This window comes from Schistocerca americana, chromosome 3 (assembly GCF_021461395.2).
Source record: "Schistocerca americana isolate TAMUIC-IGC-003095 chromosome 3, iqSchAmer2.1, whole genome shotgun sequence".
In the NCBI taxonomy this organism is placed as follows: domain Eukaryota; kingdom Metazoa; phylum Arthropoda; class Insecta; order Orthoptera; family Acrididae; genus Schistocerca; species Schistocerca americana.
The window spans coordinates 112,909,859-112,928,560 of NC_060121.1; the positions used below are offsets into that span (position 1 = coordinate 112,909,859).

The window sequence follows — 18,702 nt, forward strand, 5'->3', positions numbered from 1 at the left end:
CAAATAATTGTGATTTATTTATTCCTGACAAAAACTAGCTGAGGGATAAAGACTGCTTTCAGGGACATACTTTGGCATTTCTTTGATTTTCAATAACGATGTAGAAGACTAATGGAAAATTCCGGATAGAATGTAATGAGGATGCATCACTAATCACCAAACAGAAGAGGTGCCAAGCAGTGACCAAGGGTGTAGAAGGAGTGAGAACTTATGCAGCTTAAGAATGAATGAATGAATGAACACACACATACACACACTCTCACACACATACACACACACAATGCAGAGAGAGAGGGAGAGAGAGAGAGGGAGGGAGGGAGAGAGGGAGGGAGAGAGAGAGAGAGAGAGAGAGAGAGAGAGAGAGAGAGAGATTTAATTGTAAATATGGTCTTTTGTCCGAGAGTGCGCAGTTTATTTTCCTTTCTATGCAGCTGGGTGGTTCACTTCTATTTAATCTATCCACATATACATACATGTTACAGATGCTTAGACAAATGACTGGCATCACAAGTTCGTGTTCAGCAAACAATAAAAATAGCATATTTAATGGTGAAGGCACAATTGCAATAGTGGGGGTACCCACTGTGTGTTCCACCAGCTTCATTCAACAAAACTTTCTACTTGGATATAAAGGTAAAAAAACTGTAACAGTTCAGTCAACCCATCACTTTATGTGGGGCAACCAAAAGACAGATGTGGGTGGCAAGGGGAAGGGGAGGCGGATATTTTGATAAACATGCAAAACTAAAAAATATTTAAAAAACATTTTATTGACAGAAAATGAACATTTACAAATTACTTTGTAAGAGAGAGTAATCCAAATTATCAACTTTGGAAAATTATATTCTGAAGTTTGCACCTTTCTCTGTACACTTTTGGCACAGCTACTAGTTATGTCCTTGCAGTGTCTTAGGTCAAATGTAAATACATCTCCATCTACATACATTCTCTACAAACCACTGTAAACTGCATGGCAGAGAATGCTTAGCATTTTACCCCATTTTAGAGTTTCTCATTCCAATAATGTATTGAGGACAGGAAAAATGACTACAAAATGCTTCTTTGTATGATGCAGTTAGTATAATATTATCTTTGTGCATCTTCTAAAAGCATTACGAAGAGTGCATAAAAATATCTCTATTCTTTTAAAGCTGGTTCTTAAAACTCTGTAAGCAGATTTTCGTGGGATAATTGATATACATCTTGAAGCAGTTTATGATTTTTCAGCATTTCTGAACTGCTCTCTCAAGAGTCAGACATACATGTGATCATGCATACTGCTGTTCTTAGTCCTACTTGGCAAGGGACCCCACACACTTCAGCAACATTCTGAGATGGAACACACAAGTCATTTGTAAATTATCTGCATCCTCCTTGTATCCTGTTCATATACTGAGCAAGGTGGAGCGGTGGATAGCACACTGGACTCACATTTGGGAGGATGATGGTCCAAACCTGTCTCCGGCCATTTGATTTAGGTTGTCCATGATTTCCCTAAATGATTTCAGGCAAATGCCAGGCTGGATCTGTTGAAAGGGCATGGCTGGTTTCCTTCCCAATCCTTCCCTAATCTGAGCTGGTGCTCCGTCTCTAATGACCTCGTTGTCGATGGGATGTTAAACACTGATCTCCTCCTCCTCCTGTCCATGAACCAAAGTCTAGCATCTGCCTTATCTATGACTGAACCAATGCAATCATTCCAATTAATGTCAACAGAAACTGTTGCACCAAGTTATTTCCGTGAGTTGACCGATTCCAGTTGTGACTCATTGATGTTGTAGTCATAGAAAACTACTTTCCTGCATTTTGTGAAGTGCACAGTTTTATGTTTCTCTAAGGCAAGCTGCCAATCTTTCCACCACCCTTCAGATTTTTTCAAGATCTGACTGGATAATTCTGCACCTTTTATCAGATAGTACTTCATTATAGATAATGGAATCATCTGTGAAAAGTCTTTATGTTTGAGCTACCTCATTATGGTTGACCTCAGAAGCTGTGCTAGCATTCTGGAACAATGGATGTCAATTAGATTGGATGAAATTATTGTGGATTATTTCTGTGACCCTACATTTACTGCTATACTCTTCAAACCACTTTGAAGTGCATGGCAGAGGGTACTTTGCACTGCACCAGTCATTTGGACTTCTTCTCATTCCATCTGTGTACAGAATGTGGGAAGAATAAATTATTAATGCCTCTGTGTGTGCTGTTATTAGTCTAAGCTTATCCTTACAATCCCTACAGGAACAATATGTAGGGGGTTGTAGTATATTCCTAGCTTCACTTAAAGCTAGTTCTTGAAACTTCCTACGGAAGCTTAATGGGATAGCTTGTATCTATTTACAGGCATGTACCAGTTCAATTTATCCAGCATGAGTATGATGCAGTCCCAAGTGGCAAACAAATCTGTGATCCTTAATGCTCCATTTCTTTGTATAATTTCATTGTGCCTGGTTAGGCCTGTATTACTCTATAATATTTCTTTGTCAAAGTTGATATGTCAAATATTTGATGGTGTAATAGGGAACTTCGTCAAATCTCACCTGTTGTCAAATAAATATGATCAAATCTAGGGCCTCACCATAGATTTGATCATAAAAGTTGTTCATTTTCTGTTCGCTGCAATGTGAAATGTAACTGCTTGGACTACTGGTGTCACTACAGGTATTTGATGTCTCTGTAGCATGTTTGTAACATTGTTTCAAAGTTGGTGCTTTATATATAAACTTGCTGTGACTAGGAAGCTATTGATTGTGTGCTGATGGGCAAGTGGAATATGCTGAGGCAATTTCATGTCCAAAATCCCAGCTACAGCCATCCACCTCTACATCTGGAAACACCCAGGCATCTTTTCAATAAGCTGGAATAGATGATATGGTCATACAATAAAATAAAAAAAAATCTTTCTTTTCTTTCCAGTCTATTTTGTTTATTTTTGAGCTCTGGACGCCACAAGTTTATCTGTTTCATACTTTTTATCATTTTTGTAGTTATTGGAACACTAAATCCATTTATTAAATTATTCAAAAATAAGAATAGTTCTTATTGCCCTTATAGTGTACCAAACATTTATTTACCTTCAGTGCTTTATAAATAGCTTCACACATTTCTGGAATTATTTTGGTTAATGTGCAATGTGATATTCCAGTGCTATGTTGTAAATTAGAGTAGCTCTCTCCTGTATCAAGAAATCCCAGTGTCATATTTTGCCTGTCTTCTGCACATATAGCATTTCTCAAGAGACTATTCTATTTTGTAATATGAGAATCCACTTTACTGAGCAAATACTGAAATACACTCTCATCCATTCATAAGTAATTTATATATAAGACTCGATGTCCTCCACTAGCAGCTACTGCAACAAATTTTTCTGAATGCAGTTTCCTCTTTTTCCCCCACTGTTCTTCCAGATACACATAGTGCGATTGTGGTATTAGCGACTGCAGTGCATAATAACAAGTAGTTGTCTGCCATCTTGAAATCTGATGAAAAATATGATGACAGTGTAATATCCCTTCTCTAGCATCGCATCAGAGATCTTTTTCAAAGAAATTTGATGAATATTTGATCATATTTCTTTGTCAAAGAAATATGATAGTGTAATATGCCCTTAGCCCTGTTTTGTAGTATCTCAGTGGATTTGAATTTCTTGTTGTAAGAACTAAACATACCAACACCATTTCCCATTAACCTGTCCTTTCAAAACACCCTCAAATTTACCCCAAAAAATCACTGCTGTCTATTTTGGGCTTTAGCCAGATTTCCATACCTAGCATTATATGAGCTACACTGCTTTTTACAGCTGCTTCAAAATCTGGACTTTGTTGCAAATGCCTCAGAATTTGGGCACTAGAATTTTAATCATTGCATCTGTTGAGGTCATTTCATTGAGTCTTCCACTAATACTTTGGGGTCTTCTGCAGCTCTCATTATAACTGGACTTGATGGACAGTCACCTAAACACTATTGTCCATCCCACATGGAGTCCACCATCTAGGTAGCAGCATGTGACATGCGCCTCTGGCCTGATTAGGTCGTCATGACAAATCTCAACCCTAAGAGATGGGATACGACCAGGATGCTGCAGTCTAGCTTGTTACAGAAACTACGAAGTGTCTGGTTCACATAACCAGAGCACCCCAATAAGTTCTGAGAACAATTTGCACATTGTGAGTGTACCACAATGTGGAGTTGGTTGTACATTGAACCATAATGGCAGCTGAAATAGTCTCTTCAATATGCTGGCAACAGTGTGCACCAGGTGACCCTTCACATGCCTCAATGTCATTTCCTAATAGGTACCACAATTCACCATTCATTTGAACTGCTGATGAACCCTGGCAAGAGACACATCAGGCTTCTCAACACCTGAAGTGTCTCTCACTGGGTCAGTTACAATGAAAGACAGCAATTAAAATTTGTCGGTTAGTGAGAGTAATGTAATATCCAAAGCTCGCCCTTGTGACTGCCTTCCCTGTACGTGAGTCTAGACCTACCATTCACATGCCACTCACAGCTGAGAGCAGTGACAGATCCTGTACTTCCTGCAGAAGAGACTGTATCCATCAGAGATGATAGTACTTGAAGCACCTAGGATACCTCTATGACACAACTCTCGACAGATTGCCTGACACACCCATTTGGAGCTGCTTCAAATTGCTTGACAGCAATCAGAGCAATTTGCAGCAGCTTACAAAGAGCAACTAACTCATTTCACATTGAGAACAGCATTCACAGTGTGGCAGCCCAGTGCAACATTTATCTCAATACTAAACAGATAACTTTAATTTAGCCTCAGTGCTATTGCTTTAACTCAGGATCTATTACATAAGAATGATTTCAGGTTCTGACACCCAAGAATATTGTCATGTAAATAACAAAAGAAAAACTGGACATAAAACTTACATCATATCTTGAATGTTTGTTGAGTTATGTTCACTGACAGACTAGTGAAACAATGTCATAAACAGTGAAAATGTACGAGAAATGTCAATGGTATGCATTACTGTTGAAATCGAGAACTATACAGAACACAATATGACAGTTACAATGTGTACAAATCTCAAGTACCTACACTGTAATAAAGGGGAAATGTATTCCTGAAAAGAAGTCACTGAGAGATTTACACAATACACACAATGCTCAAAAGTGCACAAGTATTGTCAAAAATGTAACTTTCATCAAGTAAATATAGAATGAAATTAGGGAGAAATGACTGCTTTGAATGAGGATACTTGTGCCAAATGTTTCTAAAGAGCACAGATATAACTCAGCAGCATATTAAAACTGTATGCTAGACCAGGACTCAAAAAAGGTCGAGGTCCCAGGTTCAAATCCTGGTCCAGCACACAGTTTTAATCTGCCACGAAGTTTCATTTCAATACATACTCCAAAGTGAAAATTCATTCTGGATCACAAATGTAAATTAAAACTGTTTGCCAGTCTGGGATGAACCCAGGACCTTTGCCTTCATGGGCAAGTGCCCTACTGACTGAGCTGTCTCGAGTACCTGGTCAGCAAGGATATATGATATACGGAAAATACACTTGAGAAACCATAAAATTATGAGGCAGAATTTCTGGCCAATACTTACCTTCAGGAGGTAAAATAACAGTACTGCCAAGAGGCACATATAAAAATATATGACACTTTCCTCATTCTCAGAACCAATAGTTCATTCCTCATTGTGGAGACAGGGATAAAATTTTAATTTCGTTTCCCTTTGTATTTTGTTCTAGCTGCATACATCTGTTGATTTCTTAATGTCAGTCTATCATCTTGATGCTGAATCTACATGCCCAAAAAACATCCAAGTGGTTGTCTTGATTTTTATCTGTCATCATCATCATCATCATCATCATCATCATCAGTAGCAGCAGTAGCAGCCATTTACTATCCACTCCTGGTTATACACCTCTTACAGTCTTCTTCGTAACAATGATCTTCAGGTTTTTGGATCCATATTTGTCCAGACTGTTTCTTTGATCTTCAATTGGATCATCCTCTAGGTCTTTTCTTGTCTTGGAGAATCCAGTGCAGAATATCCCTAGTCCAGTTTTCCATCATTTTGCCTCTCCGTATGCCCAATCCATCTTCATTTCATACTTGTAAAAGTCACTATCAAAAAAATGAACTCCTGTCTTTTCTGTGATCGTTTTGTTTGTTTTTCTGTCCCTTCTTGTTATGCTCGACTCACATCTTTCCACTGCTCACTAAGCAATTCTCAGTTCTGGAAATGTTTGTATAATAAATGTTAGCATTCATAATATATACTAGTTACAGACTTCCTTTTTATGAGAAGTTGGAAATTTACTTCTGAGTACAGCATTTAGTTTCCCAAATGGACTGCTAGCAACTTTTACCCTCCTAATTATTTCTTCAAGTGTTTATCCACTTGTTTTCAGTTGTCCTAAGTTCATACATTCATCAACTGTTTCTATAATTTCATAATTTATCTTTACTATTTTCGTAGTGGAATACTGATTATGTAGTACATTATTTTGTCTTACTGTAATTAATCTTCAGGCCTGCTGCTGTACTTGCTCTGTTCAGTTTTACCATTCTTTGCTGATGTTTTCTTGGATCTGAAGAAAACAAAACAATATCATCTTTAAGTTGAAGGTGGTTCAGGTAAGATCAATATTCACTCAATTCTACAGAAAACAACAAAATGGTATTCCCCTTGCCTAACTAGCTTCTCAATCCTGAACTTTCCACTCACTAGCTGTAATCATATGGAAGCATCAACAAATTCATGCAGGTACATTTTATTCCTTGGTTTTCAAGCGTTGGCACAACTAATTTTATTGTTAATGTTTGCAGCCGTTTTCCACAGTTGCTAATAATAACTTCCAATTATGTTTTATTGATAAGGAAAATTCCATCTTTTGCACTTGAAATTAATTGTGGAGTGCCAGACATGTTTCACTTATTCATATTATGCATTTTCAGTGCTCTGTAATACAAGTAAAATTACTCAAATCAAACTCCAGCATAGAATGTAACAATATTATGAAAAGGATAGTTGCTACTCACCATATAGCAGAGATGCTGAGTCACAGATAGGCCCAACAAAAAGGCTATCACCAAATAAACTTTTAGCCAACAAGGCCGTGTGTGTGTGTGTGTGTGTGTGTGTGTGTGTGTGTTTTGTCTCTTTTTGACAAAGGCCTTGTTGGCTGAAAGTTTATTTTGTGACAGTCTTTTTGTTGTGCCTATCTGTGACTCAGCATCTCCACTATATCGTGAGCAGCAACCATCCTTTTCATAATACTGTTATAAAATTACTTAATTATACATATTTTGATATGAGATTTGTAGTGACTCTTTGATAGTTTGTTTGGATCTACATATTCTATTTACAATTATATGTTTGTGTTTTTTACTTACATTCATTTTTGTGTCCCGTTCATGCACCCATTTACTGTTCTATAAATGATAAATCTAAATGGTACAGCTTTCTTCCAGTAAATATTTATTTGCCCTAACCTACAATCCAGAAAACTGCACATGCTTGCACTGTTCCAGAACTGAGTTACAGCTCATGGGAACTGGCTAACAGATCATGGGAGAGTGGAGTTGGATCTTGGGGATGGAGGAATGGCGGGTGATGAGTCACTGTGTGCGCATGAGTAAATTTTTTAAAGTACATTTTTATGGGAAACTTAATTTAAATACTGGTCTTCTATTGTTGCTCTTTTGGACATTGAGAATATTTTCATTTTTATTTTTGGCCTTCTGTATAAGATACTCTTTGTGTAGTGTAAGCATTCCATTTATTTTGTTATTATGGCAAAAGATTGCCATGTCTTTTTTCACTCCAGTGTGATGGTAGTTTTCCTTTATTAGATGTTCAGCATATGTGGAGAGGGTACAATCACTCTTCAATGCCCTTATATGTTCTTTATACCTTGTGTTGAAATTTTTGCAGTCATTCCAATTTATTTAGAGCTGCAGCTAATACATGTTAGTTCATCTATTCTTGAGTTTCTGTATTTCTCTTTCTCATCTGTCACAGTACTTTTTATTTTATTTTGTAGTGTGCTGTTTTCCTTATAGTTTTTGAAGATGTTACTAATTTTGTGTGTGAGCTGGTTGTGGAATGTCATGGTGGACCATTTTTTGTTGAGGGGTCATGTTTTCTGGTGTGAGTGTGCACACTGTCTGAATTGCTCAGTCTGCTCCTTCTAGTGCACTTTTATGCTTCAACCCAGGTCAAGACATAGACATCACAGGATGTAGCAACAGGGCCACCAGCCTGCCAGGTCTGAAGATTTGGATGAAGGACTGAAGATTTGGATGAGATACATCAAGCACTAAAACTCAGAACAGCACTGCTTACACAAGTTTTACCAATCTCCAACTGTTTTGAATCTCAAGGAACGGCAGCCACATGAACTATTTGCATGCTGAGCATGTGACAGCAAAGGGTCATCCAGTTATAGTTAGTCAATGTCAGTCAGTTTTCTGCTGCAGAGAGTAATGCAATTTGTGTGAAAATTTGCGGCTCTGCTCCCCACACTGTTTGTGATGCAGTTTGGAGTGCTTCCTTTTTGTGTCTATTGACCAAACGTAAATCTTCTTGGGTCAGAGTCACATATGACTGATAAAGGTGGGCAGAATGAGACATGAGAGTTGTGGGACAAACTTTGGTTCATCTGCTGGGACCTGTCTGCCATGGAGCCCTACCAATGATTGTGCCACAGCCAGTTTAGCTCTGTGTATCTCACATAACAGTTTTTGGTTTCTTAGGGACTAACCCTTAGCTACATGTATCACCATCATCCGTTTCTTTGTGTATGTAGTTTCATGAAGCAAGTGAGGTCTGGCTTGCTTCCAAATTTGGCTAAGACCCTCTTGAGATCTGGTTCCAATGCCTTGGACAATTTCAATCTGTGGAGTTTTGATAACATTCATAAAACTTCACAAAATTTTATTCATCTAACAAACTAGTCATTATGTGCAGGCTTCATACTTAAATTGCAGCAACAATAAATTCAGATGTAGTTGTGTCAGAACATGCTGTACAGCTACACTAAATCTTGAAAAGATATACTATATGCAGTTCAGAACTTGTGGATGGTTTCATGCCAGTATATGTCTAAAATATGATGACAAGCACATAAAGAAGATTATAGTGTTAAATTTTGGGATTACAATTCAATAATATACTTAACTGGGAGGAGCTTACCACAGAACTGCTGAAGTGGCTAAACAAATCTCTATTTGCCGTGCGAATGTCATCAGACATAGGTGGTATAAAAATAAAAAAGCTGTTGTACTATGCTTACTTTCATTCAATAATATCATACAGGATTACTTTCTGGGGTAAATCATCAAGCCAAGATAAGGTTTCTCAAGCCCTAAAATGTGCAATAGGAATTACTCACAGTGTGAGCTCAAGAATGTCATGCAGAGGGCTGTTTAAGAAACTGGAGATGCTAACTATTGCCTATTCCTTAACGCAATTTGTCATTAAAACTACATCTTTTTGTTTTTTAAACCAACAGGTCAATTCATGGAATCAATACTAGAAATAATAACGTCCACAAAGGTTTAAGATCACATACTTTGGTTCAGAAAAGTGTCCACTATTCAGCAACACACATTTTCAATAACATGCCAGCAGCCATAAAAAGTTTAACTAACGATAAAGTTCAGTTTCAGGAGAATCTAAAGTGTTTATTGGTAGCCAACTCCTTCTATTACATAGATGAATTTCTGAGCAGAATCTATCAATGCATGTATGTTATTAATAATACCACATAATGTGAATATTGCGTACAATCTGACATCTATACAAATTTTGTGCAGTAAAGCGGTCATTGTAAACAAGGATCGTAAAATGGTTTTTTTATATTTTTTGTTTAATGATGCAGTGGTACAATAACATAAGAATTTTCATATGCACCTATTTCCAATTATCATTTGCACCTATACCCTTTTGAATGTAAATGTGCTTAAGAATTTTTTTGACTGGTTCCACATCCGCAAGAGTAATTTCATTTGGGATCGATCTGTGGAAGATACATTAGCATATCTGTTCTTAGCTTGTAAATATCCATTGTGCTTCCTTAATTTCTGACATGTTCCACATCCCAGAGGATCTCCCCACTATGGATCAATTGGAATGAAAAGTACATATTATGAACCCAATCTACATTTTTCACCATAGTCCATATCTTTCAGTTGCCTATAATGGTGAGCTGTGAAATGAGCTATAAACTGACCAACATAACTGTCGCTACTGACTTAACAGTCCAATTTCCCAACACAGTTCTGCAACCTGTAAAATATATTTTCCGTTTTCTCCATTGTCAGTTTTTAATTTTTTGTTTTTCAGGGTGAGACTGTACCACAGACTCCAGTGTCCACAGAGGCACCGCCACTTCCAGACGTGGCGGCAGGAGAAGGAGCACCTCCAGCAGAGGGACAGGCACCTCCAGCAGAGGGACAGGCTCCTCCTGCTGAGGGCGGAGCTCCTCCAGCAGAGGCTGCTGCACCACCAGCTCCAGCCGAAGGTCAGCCTCCAGCCGAAAGTACAGCTGCTGCCGGCGAGCAGCCACCTGCAGGCACCGCTCCCACAGAGGGCGAACAGGCTCCCACTGTGGATACCCCCGCACCTCCCGCAGATACCCCCGCTCCCGCCACTGATACCCCCGCCCCTGCCGCCGATACCCCAGCTCCTGCCGCAGATGCCCCTGCCGGGGATACCCCAGCTCCCGCAGCTGTGCCTGCCACCGCAGAAGGTGCCAAAGCCCCTGCTGCTGCGCCTGCTGGTGCAGAGGGTGTTGCACCTCCGGCTCCTCCTCCTGCGGAGGGTGCACCGGCGCCTGCCGCAGATACCCCTGCTCCTGCTGCGGATACCCCTGCGCCTGCTGCGGATACCCCTGCGCCTGCTGCAGATACCCCTGCGCCTGCTGCAGATACCCCTGCTCCTGCTACAGATACCCCTGTTCCTGAAGCTGCTCCAGCTCCAACTGCAGAAGTTCCAGCTCCAGCTCCGGCTCCAGAAGGTTAGGCAAAATGGGTGACAGTCACCCTTTTTTCATTTTTGCACTTTCAAGATTTTTTTGCACAGTAGTTCAACCACAGTGCCGTTCTGTTTTGTTTTAACTGGTTTTTAAAAGCATTTGATTTTTGTCTGTGAAAGAATTCTGACCTTAGTCTTTTCTTCTGTTTTTGTTTTTTTATGTCATGAGATTTTGGGTGAATGAAAAGACAACTGACTACTTATTAAAAATAAAAATAACAACTAGTCACTATTAATTACTCTTATGTATTCAAAATAGACCCCTTACTGTTTTCAAACTGACAAGTTCTTCTTCAAATAAAGCATATGTTTTGGTTGACATGTTTCTTATTGTGTTCAAAGCCTAACTTCAGCACTGTGACTTGTGACACAGCCACAGTAACTTGCAGTGGGGACTCATCACATGAATTTGAAAAGTATGGTATCAAAATTTTCCATATTGCTCAGAAAGATAAAGAAAAGCAAGCACTTTTCACAGCACTTTTAGAAATACACTCAAGAGCTGAGCATTACACAGGCCTCGACAACTCGAGGCACGTCCAGTGCTGTATGTCAAGCATTTTTCCCAATTTCAATGAAATAATGTTCATTTTCATTTTTATTTCATCTGATTTTGATCAGGACATCAGTCCTTCAGAGATGACCCATAATTTTCTATGGTACAGCCTTTAAATGACACTTTGACACTAGAAAACTGCTGATGTTCCACTGTCAGCACAATGTAAAAGACATCACGTAAAATATCTTCTGTTGCCTGAAGATGGTCCTGTCTCTTCAGAACTGCTAATGACTGGTTTTGAACCCATAGAGTAATTAACAGTGGCTGCTTTTTTATTATTATCAGTCAGGAATCACTTATATTGTCATTAAATCAATACAAGGAAAGTGATTATGATCTGTTTTTAACTGTTTTTGTTTTTTGTCTTTTTGTGTTATAGTAATAGATCTTTTTAATCTTTGAGTTTTTATACAGAATTGCAATTTTGTACATTTTCAGACCAATACCACAAACCTATTTTTAATCAGTGCTTTTTATCTGAAACTCTCCTTTTTTCGTACTCCTTACTTTTCAATTAGATGGGAGTCGCGGGCTGTTGTCTAATATGATTGATCTTTACTCTGGAGAAAAGAACTCTGCTGTACAGTTATTCCTATCATGAGTTTGCAATTCTATAACACCACACCTCTTAGATTAACTTATATAAACCTCTCAGTTAATAACTTTAGTGTAATTTATGTACCAAGGCCACTATCCATCCAAGTATTGCACTCATGAAGATCACCAGATTTCCATGTGACTTAAATTCTGAATTCCCCTTTTTAAGATGGTATCAGATACAGTTTCTTGTCATAACATGAAAAATAAGAATGACAGACAGGGACAGATTAACTTAGCAAATTTCAGCAACGAAAAAGACAATATTCTAAAGGATTCTGGTAAATAAAACTTTAGGTAGGAAATAACATCGCAAGATGAGAAAAGGAAAGATACAGCAACTACTATTGGTTAGTAATGGGATGAAAGTGAAATTTAATAACTGAAGCTTTAATGAAAAACACATTCAATGAACTGCAGAACACATAATAAATTCAGTGAAAAATAAAAAAAATTATAAAATAAATAAGCATACATATAAAGGAAAGATTAAGCTGTTCAGATTTTCAAGATTATCAAATGATCTACTATTCACTTCACATTTACCAGAATACATAATAGATATCACATGTAGATGTACTTGAATGGCGATGTTGCCACAGACCCTCTCACTTCACCTTACCGCATAGAAGCTTATGGGCACACCTCACACATATATTTAAGTCATACATAACTGTAAACACAAGTAAGATGATTCATGTTATACTGTATTATTACTTAAACTTATTTATTAGTTATGTAAACAAATTTACCTTTATTCAGACAAATAACAGTTTTAAAGCCACAGCCTCCAGCTGATAGTTTATTAAACTATCCTCACCACTTGTTGTTGACAGTCATAAAATGAACCCTCAAACATTTTTTAAAATGTTTTATTTTAAGAAATTCAGTGTTAAATTGGGTGAGTAGATTCTCTAAATCTGTATACTTCTGCCTAAGTTGTTTTATTCATATTTCCAGAATTTCTAATTTTTGCCACAATTGCACATGGTTGCATTTACAGCATTGCTTATTTTTATACTTAACGTTTTCTCTGCTAGTAGTTTCGTCATTAGTTGATAATATATTTACAAATAAACCTCTTCTATCTCTTTAAGGTAATTTCATTTTTGTGCCCAAATTTTTCTATGATTATTGCACTTGTGGTTATCACGTGATGCTGATCAGTAACAACACACTTTAAATATCGTAAATTCATTTATTAGACATGAAGCAAGAAGAACAAAACATGGCAGTACACAGGTTGTGTGCCAAGTGAGACATAGAACAAAGCAGTTCAAAGAGATCAGAGATGAAGATAAGGCACTCTGTGCCAGAGACACCACAGGCTCATAATAAGTCCTCAAAATCAATTCTGGAGGATGAGGAACATAGAGCTGGAACAGCATCAGGCTTCAGCTTGTGTTTCAGAAGGAGATTCAACAGTTTTTTCTCAGGGTGTATACACAGACAACAAAAAATCCCATATTTCTTGGTTAAAAATACACAGAAAAACCATGTTAAATGGCAGTATACTTTCTCTCAGAACTGTAAAACTTATCAATCCCTTGAATGATAAAGGTTTTGTATAATTCATAATGTAATTCATCTTGCATAAGAAGAAATTTACTTAGAAAGCAATGCTTTTCAAAACAGCTGTTAGCAATATTTTCCCACAACCTGTTAGCAATAGGTTTGTTTCAGCAATTGCTAGAGTGACAGAAAACAAACATTCTGCACGTGTGCATCTAGGTTGACATGGGAAGCCTGTATATTCATACGTATGAAGCATTAAGTCATAAAGGGAACAGGGTAACAGAGGATACTCTGAGAGAGACGGAATTTCGAAAACCATACTACAATGCATAATTTGGTTTAAACTGGACACTCATATGTCCAGATTCATAATGAAGTAGGCCACAACCTAATACTAAGCTTTTCAGTGTGACTTTCGCAGAGTAAACTTTCTTGGGGTACCAGTACTGTATTAACTTATATTTGGTTCTTTATTATGGCATAATGCCACATGTGCCAGAAGATGAAAATGTGCACATGAAATTCAGAAAACAATTGAAACTAGCCAATAGTGTGGAATGAAACACTTTGTTTCAAATAAATTGACTGCCTCAGCAGAAGAGATTAATAAAAGCCAAATTTCTTTAGCAAACTGACAAAAATGACTTCATTGTTCTGCAAAGTGATTAATGCTTGACTGCCTAAAATGTGGAAATAAAATAAGATCACAAAACTGAAACTCATAACATATATTAGCTGCCTGTAATTATCTGAATGTGTTTTAATTCATATGATAGCTCCTGGCCACACAAATACATTTGTTTTCATTTGGCGTGAGAGCTGTAAACAAAAATAAAACATCAAAATCACTAAACGTAAACATGGGTCACGTAGAGACTATTGCCTTCCCTCTACAACCCAGACTGCTCTGCACAAGTAGAAATCTGGTAGCTTGGGCGCACCAGAAAAATTTTTGCGGGTAGCATCTGGCTACTTGTTGCTACTGCCATTGCATCTAACTACCACGCTTCAAGTAGACAGAAGCTGGAGAAGGTACAGCTCATATGCAGCTCAACTGCACATGCGCATGAACCCACTGGCAACTGCTCAAATGAGCCTAATGTAAGTACTTGTGAGATCATGCTCAATGGAAGCAGTTTATTGTTACGGAGTATTACATACTCTTTGTACTAAAGCCTTTGACACATTTTGCTGTTGACAATGTGTTTTGTTGTTGTAACTGACACATTTCCTTTGCAGCTTTAAGTTTTATTTATTTTTTTCTCTTGTTTGTTTTATTGCTGCAGTATTATTCTGTAATAGTGGGAAATAGTAATATTCTTTGTTAGAGTATCAGTTCTTACCAGTCAACATTATAATAATTTAACTGAAAACTAAAACAATGAAGATTCCCATATTCTAAAAAGCTCTGGGGTTTGTCCTGGATTTCCTGGGGCAGGTGCACCCTGATTTCTGAAATCCTTTTTTCAAAATCTGAAGCAACAAATATTGTGCCCAAATAAGCACTAGTAACTGAAATGAATCAGCACATTTGTAAGCCATTTGTTCCACTTCATTGTTCTTAGGAATTGTAAGAAACTTAACTCCCATCTATTTCCATTCTTTGCAGTGGTTAGTACAATTTACAATCACAGAGTGAACCACTATTTTCACTGAACAAATTCAAAACATACTCTCCGAACCCCTCAATACATTGATAACTGTAGCATAACTTCCCACTCAATCGTCAACCACAGATGATGCAGTTCCATATAGAGACATCACAACATTAAAAACTTGCGTCATAATGCCTGGGAAAATGACCCATGAACACATGCTAGAGACTTAAAAGACAGTCCAACAATGACAGCACATACAGTATTTGCTTATCAATATATGAAAATAGATAGTAAAAAGTCATGCATAGAAGCATGCAGATTCCTGTCCTTTCCTCACACTTACATAAACAGTCATCACATAAAGTGCCATTATAAAAAGACAGTTAGCTGGGAAAAAAGTACTGAATGTTATTTCCTGGTAGATGTGGCTAGCTGATCCCTCATAAAACATGAAAATTACAAACATACATGGAAAAAAATCACAAAACCAAGAAGGAATTGAGTGACATAAATGAAAATACAGGGTGACAATTATTGAACTATATGAAAAAAAATGTAAATTACTTACAAACTACAGCGTGCTCACACTTTATTCAACATCTAAACATCATTACAGATGTTTGGATTTAGGTTATGGCATGTTCAGTATGTCTGCCATCATTGGTGATGATGTGGTGCAGATGAATAGCTAAATTCTGCATGACCCGCTGAAATGTTGGAACATCAATGCTGTCGATAACCTCCTGAATGGCTGGTTTCAGCTAGCAATGGTTTTGGCACTATTGCTTTACAACTTGTCTTTAATATAACCCACAAAAAGGAGTCTCACGATTTCAGATGCGGAGAATATGGCAACTCATGCCAGTGGCCTCTGTGTACTCCAGAGCCAGAATATCGTCCCCAAAGTGCTCTTCCAGGGCATTAAACACTCTCATGCTTCGATGGGGACGAGCTCCATCTTGCAATAACACATCTTGTCAAAATCAGGGTCACTTTGGATAACAGGTATGAAATCATCTTCCAGAACCTTCACCTACCACTGGGTAGTCACCATGTCACCAAGGAATATTGCACCGATTATTCCAGGACTGGACATTTCACACCACACACCTGTTGAGGGTGAAGAGACTTCTCAATCATGAAATGCAGATTCTCAGTCCCACAGATGCACCAATTTTGCTTATCGATAAACCCATCCAAATGAAAGTGGGCTTTGCTGCTAAACCAAACCTACAGTGCATATAATTCCCACCATGCCCCATGGCCAATGGTGCAATTTGAACCATTCAGAAGTTATGACAATTTTATTTCATATAATTCAATAATTGTAGGTGTGCTTCTACGTCTGAAAGATGATATCTACTCAAATTTTGCACCAGATGCATAAGAGTGGAGCTAGTAGCACCACTATTAGGATGAAAATCAAGTTTGGTTTAAATACACACTGTAGTGGTCATGAGCATTACTTACCTTTGAGATTGGAGATGGTGAGTTGATGTTAGTCAAGAATGCCTTCAAGATGACAAACACCCCAATATCTGCATCTCACTGTGTATGAACAAGGTCATGTAATAGGACTGCGAGAAGCCGGACATTCCTTCTGCAGTGCTGCAGAAAAACCTGTCAGTAACGTAGCCACTGTACATAATAGCTGACAGTGGTGGTCACAGGAATGTACAGTCGCAAGAAGACTGTGCTTCAGAAACACAGTTCTGCGGAGATGGAAGACCACTGTGTCTGGCACATGGCTCTGGCATACTGTACTGCAGCTGCAGTTGGCACCACTGTCACGGTCCGCCCCCGGTAGCTGAGTGGTCAGCACGACGGACTGTCAATTCTAAGGGCCCGGGTTCGATTCCCGGCTGGGTCGGAGATTTTCTCCGCTCAGGAACTGGGTGTTGTGTTGTCCAAATATCATCACTTCATCCCCATCAACACGCAAATCGCCAAAGTGGCGTCAAATCTAGAGACTTGTACCAGGCGAGCGGTCTACCCGACGGGAGGCCCTCCTCGCATGCCATTATTATTACCACTGTCACGCAACAAATTGTTACAAATCAGTTACTTCAAGGACAGCTGCCAACAAAACTCCCTGTAGCTTGCATTCCACTGACCCCACACGACCACCATTTGCGACTTCAACGTTGTCAAGTGAGAGTTCACTGGAGACCGAGGAGGTGGTCTATTATGTTTTCTGATGAAATCTTGGTTTTGCCTTGGTGCCAGTGATAGCCAAGCATTGGTTAGGAGGAGGGTCTGCAGCCAACCAGTCTGTGTACTAGATCCACTGAACCTAAACCTGAATGGGGTGTGATTTTGTACGACAGCAGGAGCACTCTCTTGGCTATCCCACACACCTCAACTGCAAATTTGTATGTCAGTCTGGTAGGTTGACCTGACGGTGCCACCATTCGTGAGCAGTATACCAGGGGGTGTTTTCCAACTGTATAATACTCACCCACATACTGCTGTTGTAACCCAACATGCTCTACAGTGTCATTATGTTGCTTTTGCCTGCTCGACCACAAGGTCCGTCTCCAAATGAGCATGTATGAGACATCATCCGACAACAATTCCAGTGTCATCCACAACCAGCATAACCCTTCCCTGTTTTAACTGACCAAGTGCAATAGTCATGGAACTTCATCTCACAAACTGGCATCCAGCACCTGTACAACACAATGCATGCACCTCTGCATACATGCATTCAACATTCTGGCAGTTACACTGGTTATTAATATACCAGCATTTAAAATAATGACTTATCTCACATTTACATTAACCTGTGATCTTATAAATGTTAATCACTTAAACACATTACCTAGACCAATGTATTCCTGAAAAGGCACTACTCTACATTAATTATTTTTTGGTGTTGCATTTTTTCTGTCAGTGTGTGTGTGTGTGTGTGTGTGTGTGTGTGTGTGTGTGTGTGTGTGTGTGTGTGTGTATTATGTAGGAAAAGACACATTCCACTTACCATAAACAAGACACATCAAGTTGCCGACAGGCACAATTTAAAGATGCTTACACAAAGCATTTGGCCACAGCATTCGTCAACAAATGAGGAGCACACACCATTCATACACACAAGCAAGCACACCTCATATACACATGCCTGCCAACTCTGGCAGCTCAGGGTGGAATCATTCTGGTCCAAGCTGCCGGAGTTGGCGGTCATGTGCGAGGTGTGCTTGCTTGTGTGTGTATGAATGGTGTATGTCTCTCTTTTGCTGATGAAGGCTGTGGCCAAATGCTTTGTGTAAGTGTCTTTTAATTGTGTCTGTCTGTAACTTAATGTGCCCTCTTTATGGTAAGTGGAAATCTGTCTTTTTCCTACAGTGTTGGTATTCCTACCTGAAGTTTCCATTGTTTGACTGTCTACATGGACAAACTGTCAA

General features: G+C 38.6%; 1 protein-coding gene across 4 annotated transcripts in view; it reads left to right on the plus strand.

Annotated features, from left to right (window-relative positions):
• Positions 1-18,702, plus strand: part of LOC124607208 (troponin I 3-like) — a 129,404-nt gene that overhangs the window by 97,931 nt on the left and 12,771 nt on the right. For all 4 annotated transcript variants that reach the window (XM_047139475.1, XM_047139473.1, XM_047139474.1 and 1 more), the window contains one exon: positions 10,343-11,015. In XM_047139475.1, the coding sequence (XP_046995431.1) occupies positions 10,343-11,015 (673 nt within the window). The remainder of the gene's footprint in view (positions 1-10,342; positions 11,016-18,702) is intronic.